The sequence below is a fragment of the Strigops habroptila genome, chromosome 14 (assembly GCF_004027225.2).
Source record: "Strigops habroptila isolate Jane chromosome 14, bStrHab1.2.pri, whole genome shotgun sequence".
NCBI lineage: Eukaryota > Metazoa > Chordata > Aves > Psittaciformes > Psittacidae > Strigops > Strigops habroptila.
The window spans coordinates 463,437-488,433 of record NC_044290.2 but is presented as its reverse complement, the minus strand read 5'-3'; the positions used below and the strand labels follow the sequence as shown (position 1 = coordinate 488,433).

General features: G+C 45.6%; 1 protein-coding gene across 2 annotated transcripts in view; it reads right to left on the bottom strand.

Moving 5' to 3' along the window:
* Positions 1–24,997, bottom strand: part of STX8 (syntaxin 8) — a 104,034-nt gene that overhangs the window by 67,571 nt on the left and 11,466 nt on the right. For both annotated transcript variants that reach the window (XM_030505901.1, XM_030505900.1), the window contains exons 5-6: positions 21,989–22,113; positions 20,305–20,397 (exon numbers count right to left, since the gene is read on the bottom strand). In XM_030505901.1, coding sequence (XP_030361761.1) covers positions 20,305–20,397; positions 21,989–22,113 — 218 coding nt within the window. The remainder of the gene's footprint in view (positions 1–20,304; positions 20,398–21,988; positions 22,114–24,997) is intronic.

Sequence of the window (24,997 nt, the reverse complement as noted above, 5' to 3'; positions counted from 1 at the left end):
TTGCCCTCCGTCAAACCAGCAAAGATTTGGGCAGATCCAGGACAAACTCAGGACTGGACAAAGACAAACTCAGGGCTTCAGCTTAACAGCCACATTTAGGAACAATGCAATCACCAGACGATGACCTGAACCACGCTGAAGAAAATCTGAAGGATCAGGCAAGAGGTATCACATGGCATTCCAAAGAATCCCACAGACCTTCAGCAAACTAACTGCCAGAGAAGAGCAGCTAAGGTTCACAAGCACCATAACAGGGGAAATACCTTTTGGGGGGGGTCAAAAAGCAAAGAGAAAGGTAAAGAGTCCTGCCCAAAGACATACAGTGAGCCCTGGGGCAAGCCAAGAATGAAAGTCCCAAGTCCCAACCACCAGACCACAACTATTCAACAGCAGCCACGAGTGGAGCTGTTCCTAAGTCTATAGGAGAGAGCACCTTTGATACCACAGCTTGGATTTCTCTAAACCCACAGGCTACTGCTGAGAATCAGAAATTAATGTGCAATTTGATATCTCCTGCTTTGGTGAAGCTGCACCTACGCAGTCGTATTTTTTCTTGTTGAGGTTTGGAGGACGGAGGTTGCTCCATGGAAGCTGGAACAAATTAATATTTCCCTGAGAACTATTGTTTTAAGAGAACAAACCAGCAGAAGGGAAGAGGTAAGCCAACATCTTCTATTTTCTTTTAGTAAGCGTCTGACAACACACAGTATATTTTATTCAGGATCTAGGCCCAAACACTACAAGGTGATAAGCTCCTTGTTGGGCTGTTACTGGAAAGCATCCCAGGCTCCGCAGTAACGTCCGATTTTTGCAATACCTACAAGCTTAACACCCGTGTCACAGCCATGACTTAGAGAAAGACCTTTCCCAAAGAACGGCATTTGAGGTCTCTGCTTGCCTCTCCTGAAAACACACTTCAGCTAGTGCAGCACCACTTGTTTGTGTAACTGGAGAAGTGTCAAGCCCTCTCTTCCAGTGATTTAAACTCCACCAGTGTTAGAAGGAAAACAAAGAACAAAGATGCTGAAATATCCATCATTCTGCAGAGCGCCCATAGGGAATAGCTGAAGGAATGCAGTGTGCCGCGAGCCGCTGGCCCCGCTTCCAGGTTACCGCCTGCTCGGCGCACGCAGACTCCCCTTCCTGTGCATACAGCGAGAACTCAGGAAAGAATTCACCTCGATGGCTCTTCCAGAGCATGCAGGGCCCCACATCCCCAAGAGAACCTGCCTGACCTGAAAGCATCACAGTCTGCTGGATGCTGGTACCGTGCTTGGTGCCGCAGGACCACGTTGGGTTCTAGACCCTCGGCTCACAGGCTGCATGGGCAACTCCCGCCTCTGCAGAAAAGGCAGAGAGAGGCATGCATGTATTATTCTTGTCCTGAAGTCAATAACTTCAGCAACTTCAACAAACTCGGCAAACCCAAGAACAAGAGCTGTTTGCTGAGAAGGGGTGTCCCTGCCCATGGTAAGAGGCTGGAATTAGATGAGCTTTAAGGTCCCTTCCAACCCAAACCAGTCTGTGATTCTGTGATACTAAATGCAGAAACCTACACAAGACATTTTTTCTCTCGTTTTCCAAATTTGGAGATTATATAGATGTATTTTATGAATACTAGAAACTCCACAAATGCCAAGAAGGAAATTCATTTCTAGTGAAAATCAAGATACCAACTTCCCTCTTGCTTACTGAGAAGAGGAAGTACAAGCGGGGAGATAACTAAAATAAATTAGATAAATGAAGAGAAACAGGGTGGTAAGAACACTGAGTGGAGCCAAACAGGATCAGAAACTGCCCTTGGTAACTTCAGCACAGAAGGGCCATGCCAAGCACAGAGCAGTTTCAGGATGGCTAATCCAAGAAAACACAGGAAATGGCTACACATCAGCTGGCCAACGACTTATTCCCCATCAGTAGAGTCACGCTGAGCTGAGCTGTTCAAATGAGAAGACATGGGTGCAGAACATTAGTCCTTCCCTTGTTTACTTTATTGCATCTTCTCGTTGGAGAAGAATCCATTGGTGACATCAGAAGTCAACTTAAGAGAAAAAATAAAACAGTCGGGGCCATTTCAGGAGCAAAAGAATCACAATGAGCAGAGTCACCCTTCTGAAGGAGCTGAGCCACAGTGCTAGGGAGAGACATAAGCATTACAACAATGCGAGAACTTCTTAGAACCATGGAATGGTTTGGGTTGAGACCTTAAAACTCATCCAGTTCCAACCCCTGCCACTAGACCAGGTTGCTCCAAGCCCCGTCCAACCTGGCCTTGAACACTTCCTTGAAGTTCAGCTCAGTGTCTTGCCAAACACATCCGAGGTGTGTTAAGTGTATCTTATCACCGGGATGGAGAAAGAGACCCAGGAGACAGGTACCCTGCACTCCCAGGATAAGACCAGAGGGGAGAGGCTTTTCACTACCAAGTATCTGGATATGCTTGACCTCCTGAGGTCCTCTGCAACAGCATCCCTGCCAGGCACAGGACTACGGGACCATCAAACCTGTAGCAACTTGCTGACCCCATGCTTCAAAACCACCTTGGAAAGAACATATATGCATTATTTCAGGCAATATTTAAAAGCAAGAAGAAAAGCAGTGTCGTCTTTTGACAAGGGATAAAATATACCTTTTGATTTCTAACTCTCCTCTTTAAATGGTTTATTCTGTGCTTCTCTCCCACATGGAAAGGATGAAGAATTACTGGGGAGGGTGGTGATTCAGGACAGTTTAAGTGCGCATGAAACGGCTGTTCACTCTGAGCACACCACTTGTGCTCTAGTGAGATCGCCACAAGCCCACGACACCACTCATCTGCTCAACAAAGTTTCATTAATCCAGCTGGAGACTCCTTTTTTTTTTCTTTTAATTCCCCCAGGGCCAAAGGGAAACTTAGGGATATTTTTCATGTTTAGGATGTGGGCACAGGCACAAGGAACATGGAAACATATTAAATTGTTGGATTTCTCTTCCCCCACTCCTCCCTCTTTTTTCCAGAAGAGAGTCTTCCAATCCCTAAAACAGGTCCAAAAGCAGACTGCATGTGTCTGGTGTCAGCAAGCACTGAAGTCATCCACCCCTCTGAACCACTGCACAGGAATGCTCTGGCAGACCAAGTGTCACCGAAGTCCCACGAATAGCCAAGCACCGTGAGTCCAACAGCCAGCCAATATTTACTAATTCATATCTACTGATTAAGTTCCTTTCACCCAGGTAAATCCTTTTAACCAGGCAGATGATCTCAGCAAATGTTCGCTGGGACAAGTAGATCAGAAAACAGCTCCTGAGCATTTTGTGCATGAAATTTTCTTTACCCTCCGAGAGAGCTGATTTCTGCAGCTGGGGTCAGCTTCACACCCGAGTTATGCCCTTGTAGATAAAGAGTGTTGATCATCCATTCCACTTCACAGAAAACACATACAGATTTTTATAAAAAATAAACACAACCACCATAAAAATACATCAAACAGGCAAAACTCCTCACACATCCCAAATGATGTAATTCAGCTTGTTACCACACACGAGTTGAAACCATCATGGAATAGAACAAGCCTGGCACATGCTCTCTTTAAAAGCTTCCCAGGTCCCCGTAATACTGTTTTTTCTCCATTATTCACAAAGATCTGAAAGCTTCTGTTTCAGCAGGGACTGAGGAACAATTATATTACCTTCAGAATAAAACCAGAGAGAGACAGAGATATGCAGAAGAGCTGTTGGCTGTCACTGATCTGTAGCCTGAGCACCACACTAAGAGCAACAGCAGATGGAAGTTGAGGCTTGGTGAGAATGTGTCCTACTGCCACCAGTGACTTGGCACAGCTGTGTTGAGAACAGAGAATGGGAGTTCCTAATGGGCTGGCACATCACCTCCCTACAAGGACAGCCTAATATAAGGAGATCCTTCAGCCTTGAAAACTTTGTTTGAAATTTGGGTTTTTTGAGGTTGGTGAGATACCAGCTCTGGAGCCAGGCTGAGAGAGCTGGGCTGGGTCAGCCTGGAGAAGAGAAGGCTCCTGAAGGGGAGACCTTAGAGCAGCTCCAGTGCCTAAAGGAGCTCCAGGAAACCTGGAGAGGGGCTTTGGACAAGGGCCTGGAGGGACAGGACAAGGGGAATGGCTTTAACCTGCCAGAGGGGAGATTGAGATGAGCTCTAAGGCAGAAGCTTTTCCCTGTGAGGGTGCTGAGGCGCTGGCACAGGGTGCTCAGAGAAGCTGTGGCTGCCCCATCCCTGGCAGTGTTCAAGGCCAGGTTGGACAGAGGGGCTTGGAGCAACCTGCTCTAGTGGAAGGTGTCCCTGCCTGTGGGAGGGGCTTGGAGCTGGATGAGCTTTAAGGTCCCTTCAACCCAAACCAGTCTGGGATTCTATGAAATGCTACCACAGCTGCACTGTGACCACTCCACAGAAAGCAGAGTGAGGAATTTGCCTTGCGCTTATAAGAAAGTTGTCAGATTTCTTTTAAATCACCTTTGATTATTATGTTTTCAATTTATGTTTGCTTCTGAGGGATGTAATCTTCCACCACTTAAAACCTCTCCTGTCATTCTCTTCCAACATGAACTGCAGTCTGATATAGAGCCCATTTGGAAGCATACAGCAGATAAAGGTTTTACTTCCATTCCTAGCATAAGGGAACTCTTTGTTCTCTTTGTTTGAAACGTGCCTCTTCAACATCTAACTTCAATGTGGGGAAATAGATCACAAGGCATCCCATCCTGAACACTGACACAGGACAGTGCAAAGCAGATTAAAGACACTGCTTTCCCTTCTCCAGCACCTTGTCTGGGAGATAAAATCTTTTTCAAGAGTTAAGGGATGGTGGAATCAGTCCCCAACTCAGATGTTCCTCTCTCTCATTTGCCTTCTAGTTTTTAGAAGAGCCTTCCAGGTGAGAAAGTGACGCAGCATCACAAAGCTCACCCCCAAATCCTCCAAAACTGTTCACAGACCTGCCAAGCATGCAAAGCTGCAGTTCACAGGGATCAGTGGTCACCTGCCAGATGCAGCACTTGTGACTCGCAGGCTTTACCTACTATTCCCACTGCTAAAAAGCTATACTGGAACTAATAAGTATGAAGCATTCAAAACATGAGTGAGAAGGGGTAAGGGAAGCCCCAGCTGCCATCACCCCCTGCCTCCAGCATTCCTGATCACACTGTTTTGGAAAATGAAGAAAGATCCAACATCAAGTCGCCCCGTTCCTGGAGAAGGCTGGAGGCCCCAGAAGAGGGGACCAAAGGCAGCGCCTGCAAACCAGAGCACCCTCCACACCTTCAGCTCTGCTTCCCTGCAGGTGACTAAAGGTCCTTTCTGCCCCATCACATGAGGGGCTTCATGGTGAAGAAAATGAGGTTGTTTTCTGTCAGCAGCACCCCAGAGGAACAGCAAGCCCAACAGTTGTCCCGTGCTGTGCTTGGAGAAGTCCCAGCAAGCTTCTCCTTGCCACCAGCCAAGACTCAACAAGCAGAACAAAAGCACCTTTCCTAACAGATGTTACCGTGCACCTTAGAGCTACCCACCCCACCTTAGCGCTGCCGTATGTACACATCGGGAGACTTGGACTTCAACAAATGGATGCTAAAGACCCTCCAACTGCTCAGCCTGCCCTGGAGGGAAGCAATACAGAGCTCAGTATGGAAAACCAATGATCAGGCTAAATCTGTTGTCTCTAGTTCTGGTCTAGCACAAGCAAACTTTGAAAACAAGTTTCAGAAAGCGGAGTACAGAACTGGAGGAGAGGGATCAGACAATGAGTTTGGGAAGAACAGGAGGTTACTATGAGTCATTTATCAAAAAGTCATTTTCAGTCAACACAACACCCAGACGTGAAGAACCTCTCCTATCAGTGTTCTTCTTCCTCCATGCTCTACATCATCTCATGTTCAACCTCTCTGCTTTAAGAATAAGCACCAACCATTGTGGCCAAGGCATAAAAAGGAGGAACACATTGACTTTACATGCAAACCTTCAGACCTTCCCGTACTAAAGTCCCGTGGTCTCCAACTACGAAAGTAATATTCCTTTCATTGAAAACACACCACCCACACTACCCATCAGCAAAACTATTCTAGTTCCTATTGTAACAAAGCATCAAATGGAGTTTTTCTGTAAGTGAAGTCACTACAGCTTAGCGGCAAGTCCTACACTTAAGCTAAATAGGCTCTATTCAAGCTGAAGCACCACTGCAATTACCGATGATTAGTGAAGTACCATGAAACAGTGGGAAAAACCCAAGTGGTCAACACTGACCCCAGCTGCCACACAGATGCACCAGTACCAGCAAACGCATAATCCAGCCCAAATTGGCACAAGCTCTTTGATCATTAGCACATGAATGTGTACCCTACTGCAGGCTTCTCTCTCCATCCACAGGATGGTGCCCTGAGGCAGTTTGGTCCTAATAATAATTTACAAGTAAAAATACTTATTTATAATGGGTGCTATTACATAAAAGGTAAAACTAAACCCCACCAGAAGGAAGCTTTCCTCCCAGCTTATCTCCTTTTCTATTCATATAAAATATCATGTTTGGGAAGGCCACTTCAGAGTTCAATTCATATTGCTAATTTTCTTTGGCAAAAACCCCACATTATCTACAACCACCCAAACTGAAACCCCGGTTACAGTAATGTGACACCAACACCCTGCTGCACAGCAACTGGGTAACACAGGGATGTGCAAAATGTTGATATTCCAAAGTAACAGCAGGTAACGGAGCTCCTGCAAGCAGAGCTACATCAGGACAATTCCCAGGTGGGGTACAATTCAAGAGACAAGGGACACCAAAACGAGGCGCCACACCAGTCCCCCAGCTCACCTGGGGCACTGTCCCGGGCTCCCTGCCTGGAACATCCCTCCCTGTTGACACTGTCCTGGCTCATGGCTCATCCCTGCCAAGTGCTGCAATGCCGACGGCATCTCCTGCTTTCCCTCCACATGCTCTGCGCTACCCCAGCCTCTGCACCCAGGAAAAAGGTCGAGTTCTACTCACCCCTGCAAGCCCAAGGCAAAGCTCGCTCAAGGAAGCACTAGCTGGAGAAAGTGAAGTGGACGAAGAAATAGGTCTCTATGACAGCTTCTTCAAGGAGGTTCCAGAGCTCAGCCAAGTCATAGCGGATTTTTCCTCAAACTGAGGACCACCCCGGAGGACAGCATCTGTCCCCTCCAGCGCTACATAGCTGAGCTACAGCAGAGATACTAGACTTGATTCTAAGATTCTATGACTTCTGCAATACAAAAGCCATTAGAAGAGTTTCAACATCGTAAAGTAAATCCATCCCAATCACTATTTTTCCCACTATAATTTGCTCACGCTCACACACACACACACACACAAAGTGACCTTCACAAATAACCAGCAAGAAACAAAACTCTTCACGTCCATAAGTGGGACTTTGCTCTGCAGTCTCTGCAAAGCGAGGAACTGGACACGGATCAGCTCTCCCCAGTGCTGCTGCAGAGCATCGCAGGCACGTGCACTTGCAGTCAGGTTCTAACACAAAGCTCTGTGTGGCTTTGTCAGCAGTAGCTGGGTGTCTCATGTTACTGTTCTCTTTTGGAGAGACCTCACAAAGGTCAGAGTTATAGAGAAAGAAACATTTGGGGAGTTTTCTGCCAGACGTTATCTCATTTTTATACAGGGTCTGCCCAAAACAGACCAAACCTTCTGAAATCTCTGGCAGTAGTTGCAACCAATATTCCTTTTGGCATTTCTGCTGACCCCACGAGGACATGGACGTTCCCCAAGTGGCCGTGAGGAACCCTGACTTCTCCGGTGACCGGGACAACCTGTCGGCATCCGGCTTCAGAGCTGGGAACCTTGTGGCCTCGCTTTCCCAGGGCCAAACTCACCCCTTTCGCACAGACACAGGTATCTCTGGAGTTCCTACCCTCAGCTCAGAAAAAGACCATCAGAAGTTTCAGACTAAAATATTCTGGACTCCAACCAGCATTTTTCAGCAGAACTTGGTTCTGTGAGAAGATTTCCAATAAAATGCTGATATCAACCACCACTGGAGCTATTTCAGAACAATGTGATCTATGTAGCCAAAAGACTTGGTAGTGCCCCAGCACTTTGATGCCAGCCTGTCCATACTACGGCACTGGCACAGGTTGCCCAGTTGTGTTTGATGTTCTTAAAGGTCTTTTCCAATCCAGTTGATTCCATGATTCTATGATTTCAGGATGCTTTAAGATCTCAACTTCACCACTGTAACAGAATCCCATGTTTATGTCACATTAATTATGTTTATGACTAAAAGGCAGCTTTGGGCACATGCCTGTCCCCAGCCTCTGATCTCTGCCTTCACCCAGCTGCAATGAACCTCGGACGTGCACCCTGCTAACGGGTGGCCGTGGGGCTGATTTCAACATTTGAGCGGAGCCAAGTGCCACCTGCCACTTCCCAGCTGGATCTCACAGCACATTTTACAGATATCTAAGCAGTATTTAAACAAGCAAGAAAGCCACATTTCCATTCAAGCACTGCACAACAGAGATCCATCTGCACACAAGTACTTAGCACAGCCAGCTTTATCCTGCTTTCTGTTCCTGCTACAGGCAGAGCACTGGAAGACGTTGCAGCTCATTTTCTGGTTCTGAGAGGTGCTGATTACCAAAGTGATTCCATATGTTACGTTTATTTATTGCAGAACAGATCAGCAAAGAACTGAAGCTGCCTGGTGACTGAAGAATGCATTAGTGTCTATGAGTCCTCAATGCAGATGCCACACACAAATCCGTGTTTCAGGACTGCTCAGTAGGAGAGTGGGGCTGGAGCAGCCTCAGCACCAGTCTGGAAGGGATTTTCCCAGCACTGCTGGTGTAGATGCCACCAGCCTCCTCACTGCATCCATCCCAGCTCTCTCCTGCTGCTGCACACACCTTTGAACCTTTCACTGCACATCAAGCACAACCCCTCCAGGCAACAGGAAGGGTTGCCCTCATCTCAACCCTCCTCCATCTCCACCTCCAAGCTCTCATAACATATACACTGCTCTGCCACCTCACCCCAACTCCACACCTCTATCCAAACTCCTTGGCACACTATAGCTACCTGGCATTAAAGAAAAAGTCTAACACAAAAGAGGCTAAAATGCCTCTGTGAAAAGCAGTTCCCACAAACCCTATAGGCAAAACTCTGGCACTTAAATTTTTAAAACCAACCCCAACACTTCAAAATTCCATGACAAATCCACCCTCAGTGCTGCACCTATGGATTGTTTGTACTGACTCACCCTAGGCCCAGCTTCTTTGGGAGCAAACAATGCAGCTTGATACTTGGAGTTCTGTTGAACATCAGTTTAATGTCGAACTGTTCAGCACTGGTGAGTTTGAGCTCAAGAAGCCATCATCACCAGGCGACTCGACGACATAAGTATTGGCAAAGAGATATATTCTCCTCAGTGAACAGGAGAGAGAGGACAGTTTCTCTATGCAAAGACAGGAGCAGAGATGAGCTGGAAGCACATTTGGCAGTAATGAGAAAACCAGGCGAATCTGCTCAAGAGCACTCACCAACCCACTCGGTGGTGAGTAAATCCAGTTCAAAGCACTTTTTAGATTCCAGCAATACCTCACGATAACAACGTGCCCAGAAACATGCTTTTCTTATTCTCTCCTGTGTTGTAACCAGCCAGGTTTTGACCCTACAAGTTTTCTGGGAAATCTATTAAAAGCCTATTAAGCATCCAACAGCCCACTCACCAAAATCACCATAACGCAGGAGCATATAGTTCCTACCAAGCATGACTGTCTTTTAAGCCTTAATATCACCTTCTTTCCAATAATGCCTAAGCAAGTGAGTTACCAATTGATACAAGACACAGCAGTCACCTACTTTTTTCCACCCATAAATCCTCCAAAAATCCTATGAAAAGGACAAGGGACAGAGGAAGCTCAAAAGTTAGAGTCATTTAAAGTGTAAACTCTCAAGCTGCACTGCATTGCCACAAATAGCAAATATTTAAAAATAAAACACTATTTTTAGCCTAAGTGGTGCTTAAGGATTTGGGAATAAACTATTGCCCAGAGACAGTGGTATGTCATCTGCTGAAAACGCTGAAGCAGCAGTGTCCTGTTCACACTGAACACCAGCTTACAGGAGCAGGCGAGAAAGTGTTTGGGACCCTGACTCCAAGACGCAATTAAAACCTTCCCTGATTCAGCCAAAAACCAGAGGGACAGTACTTAAGGAGAATGAGCCAGATATCATAGAATATCACAGAATCATAGAATCACAAACAGGTTTGGGTTGGAAGGGACCTTAAAGCTCATCCAATTCCAACCCCCTGCCACGGGCAGGGACACCTTCCACTAGAGCAGGTTGCTCCAAGCCCCTGTGTCCAACCTGGCCTTGAACACTGCCAGGGATGGGGCAGCCACAGCTTCTCTGGGCACCCTGTGCCAGCGCCTCAGCACCCTCACAGGGAAGAATTAATCTCAGATCTTCTAGCAACGGCTGTTTTGCACCGGACAATTTATTTCCCCCTTCCTTCTCTGCAGGCAGCGACTGTAAGGTCAGGATATGTAATTCCAGCTGCTCACAGACAGGTACACGATCTCCCAGAAAGGGGCTGTAAAGGAGAACAGGCTGGGCTTATGCCTTTCTGTTTCTTTACGATGCATGACAGCCAACCACCCTAAGGAAGCAGGAAAGCAAGCTAGGAAAGTAAATCCCTTCTCCATGGTCTCAGTTGAGAGTTTTTTTGAACAAGGGGAAAAGCTAAATTAACACGGAAAAAAAATCATCAGAGTGTTGAAATACCTACAATTACAGCTCAGTTTTGTTTTCTTTTTAAACAGTTTAAATCAAATGCCTGAAGAAGCAGACAGGAAACTCTTATATCCCTACTGGAGCTCTCTGTAGGCCCTGCTGGAAAACTAAAGATGAGTTTTAACAAAAAAAAAAAAAAGATGTTTAAGATCATCATCCTTATAAAAAATCCTGAAAAACTTAAAAAAAAGTTACAAACTCATTTTTCCCTCACGGTAATTTCTCCAGCATTTCTGATCCCCGTGAAGACAGATAAGGAAGAGAGCTTCCCCCTCCCCCAGCGCGGTGTGGGTGAGGTAGGGATTGACTAACTTTGGAAAAATCCACATAATTGAGAAGACAAATGTTGAACAGTTATTTTACAGCTTGAACTCTTAAAGGAAAAAGGCAAACCATGCCAACAGGCCAGACAGCCCCATCATGGGTGGGTGCGAGGACAGGGGAGCCCAGTTGCATTTCAGAAGCACAACGCTTTCATCCTGTTCCAGGTTGGGCCTTGCTGGTTTCATCTGTTTTTATCTGTTTCTGTAAGTGCTGCATCAAGCTGTAAAAAAACCAACAAATCACTGAAAGAAAAAGTATCATCTCCCAGGAAGTGCAGAGAGTGACAAGGAGAGTCCCATGTCTGGAGAAGAGAAGCTGCGTGGAGACCTCAGAGCAGCTTCCAGTGTCTGAAGGGGGCTACAAGGATGCTGGGGAGGGACCTTCATCAGGGACTGTAGCGATAGGGCAAGGGGTGATGGGTTCAAACTGAAACAGGGGAAGTTCAGGTTAGATCTTAGGCAGAAGTTCTTCCCTGTGAGGGTGCTGAGGCGCTGGCACAGGGTGCCCAGAGAAGCTGTGGCTGCCCCATCCCTGGCAGTGTTCCAGGCCAGGTTGGACACAGGGGCTTGAAGCAACCTGCTCTAGTGGAAGGTGTCCCTGCCCGTGGCAGGGGGTTGGTACCAGATGATGTTAAGGTCCTTTCAAACCCAAACCATTCTGTGATTTTATGATTATGTGTATGTAGAATGTAACAAAAATATACACGCAGGCTCAGTAGCATGACTTGCTATTGAGGCCATTTGTTGCTTCCGATGAGAAGGCCCTCTTTTGCTTAAAATGTTGAAAAAATTTAACGACTCAGGCTCCAGATTCCCAACTTGGATGTCTACTTACAGATGAACTAATAAAATAATAAATAAAAATTAAAGTTATAGCCAAAGTATCTCAGTCATTTCAGAACAATGTTGGGTTTCCCACATTAAGATTCTCCAGTGGCCTCAGGAGCTACAGTACCCCAATGCTTTCACATGAAGACACACAGAAGTTAGAGGGAGATGGAAAAGGACCCAGAAGAAGAACTAGTTGAGCAAGAATGCAGGAATACTGATGGGCAGTTTCAAAAGTGAGGATTAGACGTTCAGAAGAGGAGATTAAATTTCAACTCAATAAAAGCAGCAGAATTAGAAGTCTGAAGGAAGCCAAGTTGTGGAAGAGATAGGAAAGAAAGAGCTAGAGAAGGTCACAACAGAACACCAGAAGTTGTCTAGTCCATCTCCTGCTCCAACTCGGCTCAAGCTGTCAGGAATACCATGTTTTTAAAGATGTCCCACAGCAGGGACTTCCCAACCTCCCATCACAGGCCACTTCACTGCTGTTGGGAGGATTTTCCTGCTTTCGACCCTGACTCAATCCTATTACCAAAAGCCTCCTCCCTTTCCTCTGGAATCAGCTTGTTTCATTCTTCAAGAACCTTGTGTTCCCATCTCCGCCTTCTCTTCTTTTAACTCAGCTACCCCAGCAGTTCATCTTCCCTGGTAGATCACTCCTCAGTGCTTCAGCTTTTGCCTACCCTCGGGGCCCTCTCCCCGGGTCCATGTTACCTTGAAGAGTTCTGGCTCAACCTGCATGCTGTCTCCTCCTCGGTGTCGAGGGTAATGAAGGATCACATATTCTCCAACCAACACTGGCTTGTACGGGGTCTTTTCCATGATATTATACTACCTGTTCACCTTTAAGAGTTGACCCTATACACTATACTCATCTTTAATTCGATTAAAAATTACAGAAGAGCCATCCTTTGTAGGCAGCCTGACTGAATTTCAACCCTAGCTCCTCAAGTTCATTTGGAGGAGTTCTAGCATTACTCCCAACGTAGCTGCAGACTTTCTCACCTTTGTATTACACTGTGTGCTTCATCATCCATATCCTTAACAACAATACTGAACAGAACCAGGCAGACACATGCAGCCCCACTCAAGAGATACTTCTATTCCTTCCAAGTATCATTACCCAATCAACAACACATCTATTGAAGTTTATTCGTTTGAACCCATGCTTCCATAAGCTACTTATAAGAAAGTCTCATGAGACAGCATCAAAGCTATTCTTAAGTCAAAATGACACCTAATTCTTAGCCCCTACTCAGAAGGCTCTTCCACAAAGTAAGTCCAAACTCATTTGACGCAACTGACTCTTCCAAGGAGTTGTGTGAGAGCCACTGCAGACCTGTCATCTCCTCAATACTTACAAGTACTTTGTTTTGCTGTACCAGAGTTCGACTGCTAGAAACCCATCCCACCAGAGCCTGGAAGGGAGCACAAAGATGCTTACTCCTTCTTCTTACCTCTGCTGTTAGCAACTAGCCGTGAAGCCCACAGGCAAGACACCTCACGCCTCTGACATTGCTCCCCATCATCCAACAGCAGTAAAATTACCCTGTCAGCCTTCACTGCAGAGGTCCCTGTACAGGGGTTCTCATCTGGCTGCTGACCCAGGCTAGGAGTTAGAGCCACACTACAGCAGCTTCTCTGAGTTTTCCGTTTTCTTTCTAAGAACACCAGGAAATTTTACAGATAAATAATACTGAAGCAAAGCCATATACTTAAAAGGTTAGGAAATGGTATAAATAATACTGGTTTGTGTAGATATTTTCAATCCAATGCAAGTTCAGTGTAACTTCGGTTTTCATTACACAGCTCCTTCAGGAGGCAGCACAGGCAGAGCTCCTTTCCTTGACAGAAAACGAGTATTTTGTTTTATTCTCATCACCCAGCACAAAGCTGCATTCCTAATGGACTGCAGACAACTCCAACTCTTCTCTGAAGAGTTCAAGGCTTCCTCCCTGACCTTCCAACAATGGCCCTCCTGACAGTACGTACAAGTGTATTGTGATTTTGACAGCTTCCTTGGGAATTGAAACACTACCATACCCAACTCAGAAGGAAAAATAAGAAAATTAATAGTTAGGGTTTATTTTGGATGTTCAGGAGAAGAGGGTTTGAACCTCTTTTTAAAAAGCCACATATAAAGCAAACCTTATCTATCCTTCCAAATATATTTTCATGTATTTCAGGGACATGGTTTAGTGGGGTACTTGGCACTGTTAGGTTTACAGTTGGACTCAATGCTATTTAAGGTCTTTTACAACCTAAATCATTCTATGATTCTATATTCTCCAGTACTTCACAAAGGATGGACTAGATGATGCTTACAGGTCCCTTCCAACCCAAACTACTCCATGATTCACTATACCCAGAGCACAGCCCACACCAAACTTCTGTTAAATGCCAATGCCCAAAACCTCAGCAAACCAGATCCTATGATGCCAAGCCAGACACGCAGAAGGGAATCACTTCTGAAAAAGCCTGGAAAGATGAGTTAACCACCCTCACACAGAGATCCTGCCCAGGAGCTCATTCACTAAACATTGTCCCATGCTTAAAGCAATGAGGCAGAGACCTTACAAGTAGGTTTTGTCACCACATCTGCTGAATTCAACCCTGGAAAAGGTCAACTCCTGCGCACAAAACGAGGCAGGACCTTCAGAAAACATCGTGCAATTGTTTTAAGCCTAGAAATACAGGCACAAAGTGTCATCTAACCTCAATTTTGGCATTCCCCAGCTTTAGAGTGTTCATATTCGGACTAAATATTCCACTATTTAGATTGCTCACGACAAAGCAACATTTTAACATGGGTGTTAATTTTTCTCTTAAGAAGGGTTAAATCCAACTAAACAGCATGAAATAAAGACAGAACATTTCCCCAACAAAACTGAAGTTGTTTCTATTCTGTACAATAAGCTCGGGAAGCAAAATAAAAATCTACATGCATAGTCTGAGGTCACTCAGGCTGCAGATGGTTATTTTACATCTGAATATTAAAAACATGTGCTTTTCTGTAGAGGTTTTAGAGAACCTGAACCTGCTGGTGCTCAGCCTGTCTCATGGAATGCTGAACACCTTCAAACCCCAGCAACCAGAGGACTCGAGCCGACTCAGAAGGGGTCAGAGCGTGCAGGATTGTAACTCTCTCTGATGAAAACATACATTGTTTAGACAAGATGAGGAACATTTTTTCAAATTTCATCTTTAATCATTTCTTATTTACAAACTAATCCTAACAATGACGTGATGCCCCCACAGCCGCAGTGGTTCCAGTCTCATAAGTCAAACATATTCCATACGCAGTGCTAATTAGTTTGTATTATAGCAAAAATGTTCTTAATAAACAGAAATGCAAAACGACTTCAGGGTTAATTTTTGATTATGCAATAGCATAATCAGAATAACAGAGTCTTTAGGGGAAGCATTTTACTGTACGTACACACACCGACTGGGCACTCGACTCGCAGGGGCACGCTGCCCTAGGAAGTGAATCGCAGCCCTGCTGCACAGGAATTGCTGACACTGTTTTCAACAAGTCTCTGCATCACCAAGAATACTTTAACTCCCTCCCTTTGACTTTGCAAGAATAATTCTCTGTGTGTGTATAGAGCAACAGCGAGAACAGGGCTCCAGTCTCAAGCGGAGTCTCTAAATTGCATTTTCATAGAATGGTTTGTGTTGGAAGGGACCTTAAAGCTCATCCAGTTCCAACCCCCCGCCATGGGCAGGGACACCTTCCACTAAAGCAGGTTGCTCCAAGCCCCTGTGTCCAACCTGGCCTTGAACACTGCCAGGGATGGGGCAGCCACAGCTTCTCTGGGCACCCTGTGCCAGTGCCTCAGCACCCTCACAGGGAAGAACTTCTGCCTCAGAGCTCGTCTCAATCTCCCCTCTGGCAGGTTAAAGCCATTCCCCCTTGTCCTGTCCCTACAGGTCTTTGTCCAAAGCCCCCCTCCAGGTTTCCTGGAGCCCCTTTAGGCACTGGAGCTGCTCTAAGGTCTCCCCTTCAGGAGCCTTCTCTTCTCCAGGCTGCCCCAGCCCAGCTCTCTCAGCAGTTTTGATGGAAGTGTGTCAGGTTGACAAAATCCAACACCAGGCAAGTCTCGGGCTTTGACTACTGAGCTGGCACTAAACGGGAGGCTGGGCTGAGTCCACCTTGAGGCTTGTGTGCCACCCACCACGCGCAGAGGTGACCCAGAAACCTCTATTTGCAGTTATTAAAAAAAAAAAAAAAGTACAAAATGTTTCAATTTTTGGTTGGTTTTAGAAATCTGATTTTTACAAGAAATTAAAAATGTTACATAACCATGTCATTAAAGCATCATTCTGAGAGACTGTTTACTTAAACTGATCCATTTGGGTTAAGAACATCTGGGATACTCCCTCTGGCTATGTGCAGCATTCTCTTGACCAGTAAAAGGATGTTAACAATGCTCTGGTTTTGCATCTTATCTCCTTATGAACATATTTATGCTCTGGCATGAATTTGAAAGAAGCCAAAGAACCCATCTTCAATGGCGTGCACCAAGCGGAGAGCAGGATGGTAACAATGCCAAACACAATACATTTTGCAAGCTACCAGTATTGACCACGTGTCACCAAGTGCCGTGTTCTCATGCAGGCATGTCACAATGAGAAAACAACATCTCTATAAGGGTAAAACAAACAGCACCCAGAATTTCTGAAAGCATTCTTCCAAAATTATTGCACTAGATCTGATTGCCTCATCCACAGGCCCAGAGGCCATTTGCACTTTTTTAATGTAACAGATGAAAGGATTACAGAAAGTTTTCTGAGGCCAAATTTGGAACTAATGATGGGAAAATTCTTTTGTTAATCCCCCATCTCTCCCCACTGCTAGCAGACTACTGAGGCTGGAAAAAAATGCTGTCTCTTGGTACGCTGCTTCTACTTTGCTCATCAGTGCAAAATACTGTGCTCAGGAGGTTTGAGAAGGACCATCAGCTTTGAGCGGAGCCATAAAATCTCAAGGATGGAGCTACACTAAAAATCTGAGTAGAGAGTGACATGAGACTTCAATTAAACCTTGGACACACTGCAACAAAATCAGAGGATGGGACTTATCTGCTCAGAGCAGATGTCTGCAAAGCAGCCACCTCCACTGCACCCAGGCTTGCCTTAGGATCAGTGCGGAAAAACAGGCTTTTTCAGGCCAAGCTGAAGGGATCACACCTGAGCAGTCCTTGCTGGTGTCTGCTGACTGCAGAGGGAGCTCGGAGAGATCAGCCAGTATCACAGAATCATAGAATCACAGAATGGTTTGGGTTGGAAGAGACCTTAAGATCATCGAGTTCCAACCCCCTGCCATGGGCAGGGACACCTTCCACTAGAGCAGGTTGCTCCAAGCCCCTGTGTCCAACCTGGCCTTGAACACTGCCAGGGATGGGGCAGCCACAGCTTCTCTGGGCACCCTGTGCCAGCGCCTCAGCACCCTCACAGGGAAGAGCTTCTGCCTCAGAGCTCATCTCGATCTCCCCTCTGGCAGGTTAAAGCCATTCCCTTTGTCCTGTCCCTACAGGCCCTTGTCCAAAGCTCCTCTCCAGGTTTCCTGGAGCCCCTTTAGGCACTGGAGCTGCTCTAAGGTGTCCCCTTCAGGAGCCTTCTCTTCTCCAGGCTGCCCCAGCGCAGCTCTCTCAGCCTGGCTCCAGAGCAGAGCTGCTCCAGCCCTCGCAGCAGCTCCGTAGCCCTCACAAAGCACTGCAGGAAGCTCAGTGAGGCTGGCGTCACTCAGCCTGCCCCAGGAGAAGGCCCAACCACTCTGGAGAGCACAGCGACCGCTGCGGCCAGCCCTGCTGGCAGGATGCCCTCCTACAAACCTCCAGCACTGCTCCTCGCCACTGCCTGTGAGCCCACCAGTGAAGTAAAAATAGATACCACCAAGTAACCACCCTTCTAAAAGCGGAGTTTAATCATTTTTCAGTCATTTAACAAACACAAAAGAATTTACATGTACCAACTCTGCTCCAGAAGTAAACTTTGCATAATTAATCGGGATGCCTCCGTTACTCGTGCATCTGCGAATGCACAGCTACACCAACTGGCACTCCAGGGAAAATGCCCCCGGCCACCTCAGGGAGCAAATATCTCAAGTGAGCAGGGAGTCTGAGCTGGTAGGGGAGGGGAAAAAACAGGCCTGAGTAACAACCTGTCTGGAAAATAAGTACGGTTACCCAGCTCCCTAAAGTCTATTTCATCAACTATCAGACATTATCAGCTACTTCTGAATTAAGCCATACTTTATCTGAACAGCAGAACAGGCTGAAGGCACCTAATTAGCTGCAGAAGGTGGGAACGTCCAAAGCAGGTCAGGGAAGTGGAAGTCAAGCATCTGGGTGAAATGGGGAATTTGATGGAAAATTTGACTCAAATAAATAGAAATATTGATGGAGCAGCTAATGAAGATGAACTTCCCCTCCTGCCCCCCAGCACAGATGATGCCATTTTATCACTCAGCACTAGGAAGGAAAGAGATTCCAAGGAAGGGGAAATTACAGGGCAGTTATCCTCATCAACCTGACCCTGTAACAGTGACACGAGATTGGCAGAGTGCCTGAGAAAGCACTGTAGATAGTTAAATACAGGACATAAAATAAGATGTGCAAAGGGAAAGTAGCCCCTGGAAAATATTGCTGGCATTTCAGCTTTTCCAGCATGCCAGTGGCAACAGAATGCCTGACTATATCCCGTTGTATCCACACACACAAAGAGAAAGAAGGGGATTGCTTGAAGCCAGAGAACACATGGGAGTTCCACTTGCTCAGTGGTGATGAGCGATCTGGTCCCTTACCTAGAAGGGTCAGGCTAAATCCTCATCACTCTGTATGGAGCATTCAGGAAGGTTTGCACCTTTTGAGAAAAGAAAGAGTTGCCTGCAGCTCAAAAAGGAGCTCACCTGAAAACGTGAACAATTTTGCTCTAATTTTGTAACTATCTGTGAGTGAAACCAAACTGGCATTCTTTGCATTACTTGTAAAAAGGAGAGTCAAAGCATTCCCAACTTCAGAGCCATCTCAAGGCTTCGGTGCTAGAAAAGGCGGGCACGGTCAGGCGGAAAGGTGATGGTACAACACGCACACCTTCAGGGTCCCAAAACCGCAGGGATTTGGAGAACCTTCCCCTACCCTCAACAAAGAGAAATGGGACACAGATCGTGTATTTTCCTGATGAGAAACCAAGTTTCACAGAGTAATATAACTTTTTAATCAACAATTATTAGAAGACTTTTGAAACGAAGATTTCTAATTGAAAATGTCTTTCCTCACACGAGGCAGAGGATCAAAATATGACAAGACCACTAAGCAGTTTCTCTCAGCTGCGCAAACCATTTCTTAACCACCTTAAGATTAATAAACAAAGACATATTCTAGACATTTCATATCCCTCCTGGACTTAGCCATGTATGCAAGGCAAACATGAGAAAGCTGTCTTCTTACTTTACTCTTAGTTGCAATGGAGCTCCCAAGTAGTACATCACATTACGCGGTTGTTAACATGGGAACCCCCTCATTCTGAGCATGCAGAGAAATACAAGGAGGAAAAATACAGGTCCAGGAAGAAGCCAATTTAAGCGTATCATTTATTAGCAAGTAAAAGGACATTTACCTTCTCAGTGGTTAAGTACAACACAACCCAAGGATAAACCATATGGCTCAAGCCTTTGTGCAAGGGAGAAAGCTGGCAGGACTCCAAGGCTCTAATTGAACTATTACCATATTGTAAGGAATGAAAAGTCAGAAGACAGGAGGATCTGCTCTCCTAGGGCCAGTTTATGTCATGTGAACAATTAAGCGGGTAACAAAGCAAAGTGAACAGGAGAGCAACTCCACCATTTGGATACTGGCTCATTTTAAAGAAAACAGGTACTCTTCTAGTTCAATATTGCATTTAATTTGATCCTACATTCAATGCCATGAAACCTTCCAAATCCAAATCCTTTGCAGCAAACAATACAACACTTCTTCAATCACTGGCTCAAGACTTTTCCATTTAGTTAATAAGACATGGAGTAAGAATGCTCAAGTGAAACCCAGCAACACACAAAAAACCATTACAACTGTCTTAAAACTGAAAAATGCAGAAAATGGAGGACAAAAGTTTTGTATTTTGTACAAGTAATCACCAATCTTTTCTTTCAAAGGCAGGCTTGATAAAGACATTGCAAGTGTTAGCCATTGCACATGCACAACAGGGTATGTGGCGAAACACAATAAACCCACCAGGTCATGAACACGTAGAATCTGTAGTGGCTGTTTATACTGTTCTGTTACTTTGCGGGCAAAAAGCAGCGCAGTTGTATGAGGAGTGAAAAAAAATAAATCACAACCTTAACATGAAAATGAGTCTCTGATTCTTGTTCTTACCATTCTGCTCATCCAGCTCATTCCCAATTTCCTGCCCCATTTGCTTTTGCCGGGATATGATTGAAGAAAGAGCATCGAGTCCAGCATCTTGCTCTGCATCAGAAAAAGACAGAAAATTATATGAAAAATATCGCTGATCTGCCAGGCTATGTACCGTACAAATGAAGGAAAAGATCTAGTCTGTGCTTAAAGAGTTAAAATGGATTAAGAAAAATACATCAACACAACATGAAAATGAATCCTTATAGCAACAGCACTCAATGTGAATGATGGGTAATTAATTTGTCTGCTCTGGCTGGGACATTTAGCTGACGGTCCCCCCACCAAAAGAATCTAAGAATTCAACATTCAGCTGTTACTCAATCCTAAATGCAGGAGATTTTCTGGCACATGCATAGAGATCCCTGATTAGCCTTTTTAAATTTTCCAGGAAACTTTTAACATGAATAAAAGACAAACAGGTGATGCAAACACCAAAGAATTCAAACAGATTTTTAAGGCTGCAAGAGAATACAGAGTGCATGGAAGAAAGCCTGAGACATAGGAGGCACGGGGCCAGCAGAAGTTTCATGTGGTCCCACCAGCTCTGCAGACGCTCCTTTATTAAGAACCTCAGCACCTCTGCTGCCCCAGATGGCAGGTTCCACGCAGCCCTTAGGACAAGGAGAGCTGCAGGTTTTGCACTAAGCTGTCAAGAAGCAGAACAGGAAGAGCTGCTGGAGGCTGGACTACCACGCTCTGACAAACTGCAGAGCAGCAATGCTGCACAGAGCAGGACTGCAGGCTGGGAGCCAAAAATTGTGCAGGATGGCCAGAACGCCCTTCCCTACAGTGAGATACCAATGTGGCAGTCAAAAACTGGGGCCTGATGTTTCTCCTGGACCATGCTGTTCTTCTGAACTGTAGCTGTAATGTGGTTTCATGTGCAGACTGAAGCGGGCCTTATCTAGAGACTGATTTCATTTGATCACTTCCAAGAATTTAACTGCATAGAAATGACCTCATTAACCACCTCATGTCCTCAAGCTGAGGTTTTCCAACACTTTCAAAGTTACAGATTCCTTACAGATGCTAAGGACCAAAATCTAACAACCCTTTTTAGATTAGTTAATTCCTACCTTGCTCTAATTCAACAAGACACACAACATCTCCCAGCCTGAAGCCCAGCAGTAACACCACCACACTCAGGGCAATTAATGAGACCCCCACTGAAAACCAAAACCATGAACACGGTCAAAATCAGGGATGCCCTGTAAGGTCTTTCAAAACTTCATTTACAAAGATGCTTTCAGTTAACAATATTCACAGAATCATGGATTGGTTTGGATTAAAAAAAACCTCTTCCAGTTCCAACCCCCCGCCACGGGCAGGGACACCTTCCACTAGAGCAGGTTGCTCCAAGCCCCTGTGTCCAACCTGGCCTTGAACACTGCCAGGGATGGGGCAGCCACAGCTTCTCTGGGCACCCTGTGCCAGCGCCTCAGCACCCTCACAGGGAAGAGCTTCTGCCTAATATTTCAAGCACAGTTCTGCTGCTGCAAATACAGAAAACAACCACCTGGAACTATGATGTCTGACATCTGCAGATAATAAGATTTCAGCACAGGTTATTGTATTGACTTTCTAATAAGGGCTCCTCTCAGAGACGTAGTGATGCTTATAAAAACCAGAAAGACTCTTGTACCTTCTATGATCCTTCGCTGCTGCTGCCTGAGATCGTCACAGCCAAGCCCTCTGGTTTCTTCAGATTCTTCCAAGAGCCACGGGTTAGTGACACCTCGTTTGATCCCTCCGGTCATTAGGCTCGATCTGAAAATAACTTCAGTAAATAATTTTCAACACAAACTCATCACAAAATCTGTGCTGGCAAGACTTGCTGACAGAGGCGGAAGCGGAGGTATTTGTTGCACTCCATGTGATTCTCTGAAATCATAGAAGAAATTAGCCCAAGAGAATCCGACACACTCCAACACCAATGCATCCTGCAGGCTCCACAACACTGCCTTAGAAGAGGTAAAGCAGGAAGAGAATTAATTTTGCAGTGCAAAATTAAGCTACGTGGGGAAATGCACACTATACATTGTTCAATATATGCATATTAAATATTGTTTGCACGTAGAAGAGACAGCATCCAAAACAGCTACAAAGCAATAGGGTTCCTGAGAATACACATATTATTGAGGTTATGTGCTGTGATAAAAACGTCGGTAAAAACGTAAGTAAAAAACATCTCTTCATAGGAACACCTCTGCTATGGAGACAGCCTGGAGAAGAGAAGGCTCCTGAAGGGGAGACCTTAGAGCAGCTCCAGTGCCTAAAGGGGCTCCAGGAAACCTGGGGAGGGGCTTTGGACAAGGGCCTGTAGGGACAGGCCAAGGGGAATGGCTTTAACCTGCCAGAGGGGAGATTGAGATGAGCTCTGAGGCAGAAGCTCTTCCCTGTGAGGGTGCTGAGGCGCTGGCACAGGGTGCCCAGAGAAGCTGTGGCTGCCCCATCCCTGGCAGTGTTCAAGGCCAGGTTGGACACAGGGGCTTGGAGCAACCTGCTCTAGTGGAAGGTGTCCCTGCCCATGGCAGGGGGGTGGAACTGGGTGAACTTTAAGGTCCTCTCAACCCAAACCATTCTGTGATTATATGAAACCACAGACTTATCAAAACACCGAGGTACAGCCTGAAAGCTTCCAATAGCAAAAGGATCAATGTGTTAATACAGAAGCAAATCAGGTGAAACTACTCATTTACTGCAATCCTGACCAAACCTAAGAAAGGAACATTTTTGCAACTCCAAATCTGCAGATGGACATCACACAACTACTCTCCTGTACTTCTAGCCTGGCAGCTAGACAAGCAAGAAGTCAGGCACCCACTTTTAAATGAGAGAGTAATCAAGTTATGGGGTTTATTTTAAAAGAATTATGACTTGTGTTGTTCATGTTACAGACACTTCCCTGGTTACAGCAGAAAACAAGTTTTTCATGTCCAGGGCACATAAATTCAAGTAGTAAAATGAAATGACACTTAAATATTTTTCTCGATACCAGATTTCTGGTTCCCACCTTTCAGCTTTTCATTGGATTCTCCTACAAGAAAAACATCAGATGACAGATTGTGAGGTACTTGAACCCAAAACTGCTACCCAGCTGTGGGGTAGGAGTCACTGTACGATCAGTTCCTCACGAGCAGGACAGAAGGAAGAGGTTTGTCTTTCTGCTTGGCTTTTCTTAAGCCCTGTATTTTAGACTCATTTTACCTTTGCCCTATTCTTTCCCAAAGCACTTCTACAAACCAAGCAAGGAGCATTTTTAGGATCTCTCAAATTCTCTAGATGTTTTAATTACACTAAGACTTTTTTTTTTTTTTTTTTGTAATTTTGGTTTGGTTTCTGGTTTTGTGGTGGTGGGTTTTTTTTTGGAGGAGGATCGTGGTTTGTTGGGATTTTAGGGGGAAGTGGTTTATTTTGTTTTGTTTTCTTTACATTGAGTCCAGGTCCCCTCTCCATGAGACAGACTGAAACACTGCATGGCACACACACAGATGCTTAAAATCACTCTGTGGTCCAAACCCTGTACCAAAAGAAGTTAACTCCACACAAGTGTCAGTGGAGGAGCTGATGCACCCTGCAGGTATCCAGAGGGATGACTGAAGACTTACAGCAAAATCCAGAACTTGGGTCTAGGAGATCCTTGAGGAATTATGGTGAACGAGAGACATCTCCTGGCCGTGAGAAGGATCAACACTGCTGAAAAATAATTCATCACCCCGGGCGTTTTGGGCCATCCATCAATTACAGGCATATACATCCTCATCTGTGTGCAGCACACCACACACTTCATACTGCAACCCCAGACAGTTCCACTCAAGAACGCTCAACCTCTTCTCACTTAAAACTTTAAGATGTTCATTCAACTTCACCTCGAGGTAATGGATTTATCAGAATCAAAAAAACGAAAAAGGAATCCCAGAATCCCAGCATGGAAGGACCTGAAGAATCATCTGGCCCAACCGGTCCTGGCAAAGCAGGACCTAGGCTAGATGTCCCAGCACCCTGTCCAGCTGAATCTTAGAAGTGTCCAATGCTGGGGAGTCCACCACTTCCCCATGGAGATTATTCCAATGGCTGATCATTCTCTTTGCGAAAACTTTTCCACTTGTGTTCAGTCAGAATCTCCCCAGGAGTAACTTGTGCCCATCACCCCTCTTTTCCACATCACTCCCTGAAAAAGGGAGTCTCCATCTGCTTTGTAGCTACCCTTTAAATACTGAACATGGTGATGATGTCTTTCTTCCCTGAGCCTTCTTTTTCCAAGGCTGAACAAGCCCAGTTCTCTCAGTCTTTCCTCATACAGCTTCCCAGTCTTCAGTTCATCTCTGTGGCCCTTCTCTGGATCCTCTCCAGCCTGTCAACATCTTTTTTTGGAGAGCAGGAACCCAGTATTGCAGGTGTGGCCTGACAAGTGCTGAGAGAGTGAGATTTTTTTTTGCTACAGGACTAAAAAGCGCTTATTGTAGATCACAACATCTCACTTAAGTATCCTGATGGGGCTGGAATAGCCCTGTGGAGCAGAACCCAGGCTGTGCCAGTGACCAGCTGGCCACCACGGGCAACATCCAGAAGAGAAGCTGGGATTCTTCCATATTCTAGTCCTCTGTACCTTCATTAAAACTTACATATTTATCAAGGTAGGGAGTCAGGC